This window comes from Mya arenaria, chromosome 1 (assembly GCF_026914265.1).
Source record: "Mya arenaria isolate MELC-2E11 chromosome 1, ASM2691426v1".
Lineage (NCBI taxonomy): Eukaryota > Metazoa > Mollusca > Bivalvia > Myida > Myidae > Mya > Mya arenaria.
In genome coordinates, this window is record NC_069122.1 from 20528706 (window position 1) to 20537745 (window position 9040).

The window sequence follows — 9040 nt, forward strand, 5'->3', positions numbered from 1 at the left end:
AAAAATGCATAAAACATCAATTTTGGAAAGGAAATGTGAAAATCTGCGATCTGATCTTTTGTCATCAGTCTTTTATCACTGGTTTTCAGATTTTTACGCACAACACTGCTTGTTCCAATAAAAAAACAGTTGACAAAACGTTCAATCTGTGAGAGTGCAGCTTCAAAGTTATTATTATCATTACTTTTATAAACGATTTGTAGGTGACCATTGGGATAATACTCATAACGTTTTAAAAATAATATTTAACAATCAGATAATTAGGACTTTAATAATGAGGATCGATGTGTTACTCAGTTGATATGCTTCGTCTGCTGGTATTTATGCACCAGTCCATTGTGACCCCCTCCCCCCCAGGCCCGGGGTATGCCGGGGATAGCCGTGGGAATGGGCCGTGTTTTTACCTTCCAGGTGGCCCCGCAGTGACAGGTGAATGCGGTGGTTTTGTCGTCGTGCCTTAAATAGCGGAGAATTAGCCTTACCTAGGGACCCTTGGGTGCGGGGGGCATTTGGCGGGGATTTTACCAGCAGTCAGTTCGTCCCCGCAGGACGGGGATTTTACCCGGGGTTGGCTGGATCGAAAGTCAAAGCCCCCGCTATCCCCCGGATCTGGGGGGGGGGCATGGTTACAATTGACTGACGCATTAAAACAACGCATCATGTTTTCTAAGCATTGTTTTGAATTAAAAATCTGTAATGTTATTTACCCTCAATTCATTTTCGTGAATTGAACACTACGTATTACAATGTAGCCACTTCCTTATCATTTTGAAACATTACAGAAACTCGCTCATGGTTTGTAAAATGCACTTTTTTAAATACGAAATTAAGTGTGGCAAATCATAAGGACTGTTAAAACAAAAATACCAAAAGCTGGAACCCTTCAGCAAATGTTGATATTTGCTCATATATCGTCTTTGCAAACCACAATTTTCATTAGCGTTAATAACGCGCTTGAAAATTAATTACGGCTGTGGTGTTGCGTGATTGGTTGATTGACACTATCACGTGATGTTATCTATGTATCATTAATCGGTCAACATATCCACTACGTTTGTTGAAGTTCCGGTGGCAGTGTAGACTAGCAGGCTGTTTTCTATGTTTTTCTTGACTTGACCAGAATCGGTTCGAACCCCACTTTAATCAAAATACCTTTTTATGTTATAACTGTATTTTTCTGCAATTTTGATATCACAGAGTAAAATAGTGATAAAATAAGTGCTTCCAGATGCATGACTGGGAAAAGTTATTTTTGGCCCAAGAACATGAGCGAGTTACTTTAAGGAATAATATTACATGTATGCACATGAGTTATACAGAGGAAACCTTTGCAGAACAATCACTGGTCTGATATGTGGATCTGCATTTCATCATAGACATGATGGCTTTCTCCCATGAATGCATGTGCCATCTCGATGAAGAATGGTCTAAATTTCCAACAACAAACAGTCATTAGTTGCAAGGCCACTCATTCACATTTTCATAACATTTTCCAAACATTACGCATTATCAAGATGTTTCAAGTTTCATCTCCCAAATGTTCCACACAGGGTCTGAACTCGTACGGGTCATTTGTTCCTTGATAATGCGCCGGCAGGTCGAACGTTGGGGTTCTATCGAAAAAGTTGAACGGTTTGAGAGTGAACCCAGCAGTTGCTCCTATCGTCACCGGAACATCTTCGGCGCTTGGTATATGATAAAACTTCTCGCTTACCCACACTACTATGTCTTCGTTACCAATTGCCTCTCCGTCGAGGACCATCTGCCCAACGCCTTTTGGGGGAGCGTTTGGTGCCAATGTAGTGTAGTACGTGTTAGTCGCATATTGTTCATCCTCCTTGCGGCGGCTAACAGCCACTTGGTAGCCGAGATGGTCCCAGGCGGCAAGGATAGGATGATCTTTCAAAACCTCTGCTTCCCTTGAATGTGGAATCAGTCTGTAGCCCCTGGGTGCACCCCAGGCATTTTGTATCTCTTCGTTTATTACTGTCCAGTACTGGGGTTTCTGTGAATTCCATTTCAAACTTGTTTCCGTTTCAAGTAATTCATATTCAATGTATCTTGTGATATTAAAGTAATGAAAATCGTGTTCCTTCGATATATTTAGGATATCATGAACATCGCCTGTTTTCCATTTCAATTTCTGAAAACTATTTTTACTACCAATAATATCTAAGTCAACTTTGAATGAATATGTGTGGTCATGGATAGGGCCTGACATGTAATCTCCTAGTTTGAAACCAAATGGAGGTGTTTTTGTTTCATTTAACGATCCGTTGTCCCAAAACGCACCAAAAAGATACCCAGAGGCAGTTAAGAGTGTATCCAATGAACCATCCAACCGAAAATTCCATTCCACAACATAGTCATAATTACCTAACATCAACACTGTACGCACAACTAGGAAATGGTCCGCCAAGCCACCTTTTGCGTGACGCCACAGTGCCCTCTGTCCATCGGCTTCAAACACACAGGCGGCCTGAAACGGAGTACGTATTGCAAAACCATCTGAAGTACTTGACACGTTTAGAAGCGTACCTCGCGATGGACAGTCTAATCCCGTCCGTTGGTGTACATAGCTACTTCCTAAATGAAACACGGTGTCAGCCAAAGCTAATGGACCGTGGCCGTTTGTGTCGGGGTGATAGAGCAGTGTAATATCTTGTAATGATATTTCATAGGCTATTCTCTGGTCAAGAAAACGTATATTAAACAATGCAGGCCCTCGTATTGGGTCGGAAGTGAATTCGAATGACCACCCCATCCATTCGACGCGATTTATATCTATAGAATACCTCGCCCCTTGCGGTTCGTATGTTCTCGGTGGTGGTACATTAGAAAATGCTCTTTCGGGAAGCGACATGTCACGTTTCAAGTTCAATTCATCGGCATGCTGTTGCCTATAGTCTTTTGGAAACACAACCTTTCGAATCTGATTTCTTTCAAAAGAATTCAGCAGTTCGTTAGTTGAATTGTAAGGACCTTGTGATAGGTAAACCCAGTCTTTGATTTCCCAGTTTGTCACATCTATTCCCGGGTGTGACACAGTGCAAGAGATTGGAAGGAGCCGAAGAGTAAAATAGCCTTCTCCATTCAATACAAGGTTCATGTGCGAAAGTCGTTCGTTAACTGAGGACGTCGGAAGCTGTTCGAACGTTGCTCTGATGTCTTTGGGATATGTGGCCCCGTCAAAACTGTCATGAAGTATTTGTGATAGTTGTAATACTTGCGGGTGCAGGAGTTTCTGCAGTTGTTGATCCTCTTCATAATCATACGGACGGATATTGATATGAATATGACCGGTGGATAGCATTTCTTCAACCTGTACACCATTAATATGTTGGTCTAATGGTCCTACTTTGTAGTACATGATGTCAGATATGTTGGGTCTAATCACATGGACTTTTGCAAACCTCGGAGGCAAGGGACCGTCACTGTCATAATAAGCAAGAACGTCATCTTTCCTTGGTGGAATTAAATACATGTGGGAGATTCTGTGTTCGTTAAATCTTTGATAGATGGTAACATATTTCCGACCCTTCATGATTTCGGTGACTTTACGTACTTCCCAGGGATCGAGAGGTGTAAATGGACTCTTTCGTTGACCGATTGGCGATTTCTTATATGGATTCCTTGTTGGACATGATTTGAATGTTTGCAGTTCTTCTGTAGAGTTCGACGAAATTGATGGACATGGAGCACAAGTAGCCAATTCCGTTTCGTTTCCTTGCGGGCTTTCAGTGCTTGTGAATAGCCTGACGGAATTGTTCGTTTGCACAACAGTTTCAGTTGAAACTGGAATGGTCACTTCAGGACTTGAGGATTTAACATATGGAAAAGGTGATGAATTCTTGTTAAATTTCAAACCCTCTTCTCCTCCGCATAGGGCACAGCATGATAAATTATTGTCATGGGCTCTCGTCATGAAATAATATATAGCAAAGCCTGCGACTAAACCAATCACGAAGGACGAAACGCACCCTATCACACAAGTATTCAATGAAACACGGCGAACACTTGTACTGCGATCTTTTAGGCGAAGTGTTCGTGAATTGTTATTCAGGGTTTCCTCATCTTCATTGTATGTATCCTGAAATTGTTTCAAATATAAGATGTTATTGATATTCAAAGAGGACTAAACATCATTTGGTAATACTCTGATCTCAGAAATGGTCATGTAACTTTTGCTATTCAAAATTTTAATTGAATTTGAAATTAAACAAACGAAAAATTGTCCAGGCATATTTCAGATTGTGTAACATAGAAACATTTCAGACATGCACAACCATCCTTTGTAAAAGATGTGTAAAATCAATGTATAACTGAAATGGTCTTGCAGAAATAGTGCATGCAAACATACATTTCGTTTGAAAGCTTAACTTCGAACAAAACAAACGAATGACTCCTCTCGTTTAGAGTATGTTATTACTTAAACCGTATATGAATACATGCTTATCTAAAGCGTGTCTATTAATAGGACATAATTACATACTTGTCTATAGGTTGTCTATTAATAGGATATCATTACATACTTGTCTATAGGTTGTCTATTAATAGGACATAATTACATACATTTGACAGTTGGGTGTCTCTTAATAGGATATCATTACATGCTTTACTAATGATGGTGCCTCAAAACAGGATAATCATTACATGCTTGACTATTGGGTGTCTCTTTACAGGTTATTCATTACATGCTTGACTATTGGGTGTCTCTTTACAGGTTATTCATTACATGCTTGACAACTGAAAGTCTCTAAACAGGATATTCATTACATGCTTGACTGTTGGGTGTCTCTAAACAGTAAATTCATAACATGCCTGACTATTGAGTGTCTCTTTACATGATATTCATTACATGCTTGACAACTGGGAGTCTCTAAACAGGATATTTATTACATGCTTGACTATTGGGTGCCTCTAAACAGGATATTCATAACATGCTTGACTTTTGGATGGCTCTAAACAGGATAATCATTGCATGCTTGACTTTTGGATGTCTCTAAACAAGATATTCATTCCATGCTTGACTATTGGGTGTCTCTAAACAGGAAATTCATAATATGCTTGACTATTGGGTGTCTCTAAACAGGAAATTCATAATATGCTTGACTATTGGGTGTTTCTAAACAGGAAATTCATAATATGCTTGACTATTGGGTGTCTTTAAACAGGATAATCATAACATGCTTGACTGTTGGGTGTCTCTAAACAGGATAGTCACAACATGCTTGACTATTGGGCGTCTTTAAACAGGATATTCATTACATGCTTGACTGTTGAGTGTCTCTAAACAGGATAATCATAACATGCTTGACTATTGGGTGTCTCTAAACAGGATAGTTATAACATGCTTGACTGCTGTGTGTCTCTAAACAGGATAGTTATAACATGCTTGACTGTTGGGTGTCTCTAAACAGGACATTCATTACATGCTTGACTGTTGGGTGTCTCTAAACAGGATATTCATTACATGCTTGACTGTTGAGTGTCTCTAAACAGGATAATCATAACATGCTTGACTATTGTGTGTCTCTAAACAGGATAGTTATAACATGCTTGACTGTTGGGTGTCTCTAAACAGGATATTCATTACATGCTTGACTGTTGGGTGTCTCTAAACAGGATAGTTATAACATGCTTGACTGTTGGGTGTCTCTAAACAGGATAGTCATAACATGCTTGACTGTTGGGTGTCTCTAAACAGGATAGTCATAACATGCTTGACTATTGGGTGTCGCTTAACAAGATACTCATTATATGCTCGACTATTGGGTGTCTCTAAACAGGATATTCTTTACATGCTTGACTATTTAGTGTCTCCAAACAGGATATTCATTACATGCTTGACTATTTAGTGTCTCCAAACAGGATATTCATTACATGCTTGACTATTGAGTGTCTCTGAACAGGATACTCAAAAATGACTGACTATTGGGTGTCTCTAAACAGGATATTCATTACATGCTTGACAACTGGGTGTGTCTAAACAGGATATTCATTACATGCTTGACTGTTGGGTGTCTCTAAACAGGATAGTCATAACATGCTTGACTATTGGGTGTCGCTTAACAAGATACTCATTATATGCTCGACTATTGGGTGTCTCTAAACAGGATATTCTTTACATGCTTGACTATTTAGTGTCTCCAAACAGGATATTCATTACATGCTTGACTATTTAGTGTCTCCAAACAGGATATTCATTACATGCTTGACTATTGAGTGTCTCTGAACAGGATACTCAAAAGTGACTGACTATTGGGTGTCTCTAAACAGGATATTCATTACATGCTTGACAACTGGGTGTGTCTAAACAGGATATTCATTACATGCTTGACTGTTGGGTGTCTCTAAACAGGATAGTCATAACATGCTTGACTATTGGGTGTCGCTTAACAAGATACTCATTATATGCTCGACTATTGGGTGTCTCTAAACAGGATATTCTTTACATGCTTGACTATTTAGTGTCTCCAAACAGGATATTCATTACATGCTTGACTATTGAGTGTCTCTGAACAGGATACTCAAACATGACTGACTATTGGGTGTCTCTAAACAGGATATTCATTACATGCTTAACAACTGGTTGTCTCTAAACAGGATATTCATTACATGCTTGACGGTTGGGTGTCTCTAAACAGGATAGTCATAACATGCTTGACTATTGGGTGTCTTTAAACAGGATAGTCATAACATGCTTGACTGTTGGGTGTCTCTAAACAGGATAGTCATAACATGCTTGACTATTGGGTGTCTCTAAACAGGATAATCATAACATGCTTGACTATTGGGTGTCGCTTAACAAGATACTCATTATATGCTCGACTATTGGGTGTCTCTAGACAGGATATTCATTACATGCTTGACTATTTAGTGTCTCCAAACAGGATATTCATTACATGCTTGACTATTTAGTGTCTCCAAACAGGATATTCATTACATGCTTGACTATTGAGTGTCTCTGAACAGGATACTCAAACATGACTGACTATTGGGTGTCTCTAAACAGGATATTCATTACATGCTTAACAACTGGTTGTCTCTAAACAGGATATTCATTACATGCTTGACGGTTGGGTGTCTCTAAACAGGATAGTCATAACATGCTTGACTATTGGGTGTCTTTAAACAGGATAGTCATAACATGCTTGACTGTTGGGTGTCTCTAAACAGGATAGTCATAACATGCTTGACTATTGGGTGCCTTTAAACAAGATATTCATTCCATGCTTGACTATTGGGTGCCTTTAAACAAGATATTCATTCCATGCTTGACTATTGGGTGTCTCTAAACAGGAAATTCATAATATGCTTGACTATTGGGTGTCTCTAAACAGGACATTCATAATATGCTTGACTATTGGGTGTCTTTAAACAGGAAATTCATAATATGCTTGACTATTTGGTGTCTTTAAACAGGATAATCATAACATGCTTGACTGTTGGGTGTCTCTAAACAGGATAGTCACAACATTCTTGACTATTGGGTGTCTTTAAACAGGATATTCATTACATGCTTGACTGTTGAGTGTCTCTAAACAGGATAGTCATAACATGCTTGATTATTGGGTGTCGCTTAACAGGATAGTTATAACATGCTTGACTGCTGGGTGTCTCTAAACAGGATAGTTATAACATGCTTGACTGCTGGGTGTCTCTAAACAGGATAGTCATAACATGCTTGACTGTTGGGTGTCGCTTAACAAGATACTCATTATATGCTCGACTATTGGGTGTCTCTAAACAGCATATTCTTTACATGCTTGACTATTGGGTGTCTCCAAACAGGATATTCATTACATGCTTGGCTATTTAGTGTCTCCAAACAGGATATTCATAACATGCTTGACTGTTGGGTGCCTCTAAACAGGAAATTCATAACATGCTTGACTATTGGGTGTCTTTAAACAGGATAGTCATAACATGCTTGACTGTTGGGTGTCTCTAAACAGGATATTCATTACATGCTTAACAACTGGTTGTCTCTAAACAGGATATTCATTACATGCTTGACTGTTGGGTGTCTCTAAACAGGATATTCATAACATGCTTGACTATTGGGTGTCTCTAAACAGGAAATTCATAACATGCTTGACTATTGGGTGTCTTTAAACAGGATAGTCATAACATGCTTGACTGTTGGGTGTCTCTAAACAGGATAGTCATAACATGCTTGACTATTGGGTGTCTCTAAACAGGATAATTATTGCATGCTTGGCAATTGGGTGTCACTAAACAGGATTTTCATTACATGCTTGACTATTGAGTGTCTGCAAACAGGATACTCATTACATGCCATTAGGGTCCGATATATTATACATACCTCCCCAAAACTGACAAGGGGCACTTCCTCCTCGTCCGACATGATGATTTGTATGGTTGTCTGCCTGAATGGTATATACTTTATATTATCTTACTGGTTATATAAATAATATACAAGTCTTAGTAGCAATAACTGAACTGATTTTATACTTCCGAGACAACTCATTTGAAAAGGCACATTACTTTAATGATTACATTGACTGAGCGATCCTATACAAATAAAGCGAATAGAGCTTACCTTAATGTATCTGACTGTATTATTCAGTCATATTTTTCTATCCTTTCACTTAGACTTGAAGCACTTTTTAAAATTGGTATAACAAATTCACAATGAAAGTTAAATAAGGTGTATGGATATTTTTCTCGTCTATTGATCTGAATCGGGGTGGTTAAATATGAATGTACTATACATGCAGTATATTCAAATATCAGGGTTTATGACGAACATTGATCATCGATCCGCGTTTAAGCAATTTTCGTCTCTACACGAACCCGGAAGCTTTAATAAGCCCATAGTCGGATCTGATTTAAACTTTTATATGTTTTACTTATACAGGGGATATAACTTTTGATAAACATATATACTATAGAGAATGTCGAGTGACTGTTCCATATAACTTGTCCGTTAACTTAAACTATAAATGAATACTTATAAATAAGAACATTATTGTGGGTATATACTACATTTTTTGCTAAAATAGCGTACTATTAT

At 38.6% G+C, this 9040-nt stretch overlaps 1 protein-coding gene across 1 annotated transcript; it reads right to left on the bottom strand.

Moving 5' to 3' along the window:
• Positions 1-676: 676 nt before the first annotated feature.
• On the bottom strand, positions 677-8738 carry LOC128208830 (membrane primary amine oxidase-like). The gene is made up of 3 exons (XM_052912497.1): positions 8567-8738; positions 8330-8393; positions 677-4090 (listed from the first exon to the last, which is right to left on the bottom strand). The coding sequence occupies exons 2-3, from the start codon at positions 8369-8371 to the stop codon at positions 1520-1522; spliced, it is 2613 nt and encodes an 870-aa protein (XP_052768457.1). The 5' UTR covers positions 8372-8393; positions 8567-8738; the 3' UTR covers positions 677-1519.
• Between the last annotated feature and the right edge of the window lie 302 nt (positions 8739-9040).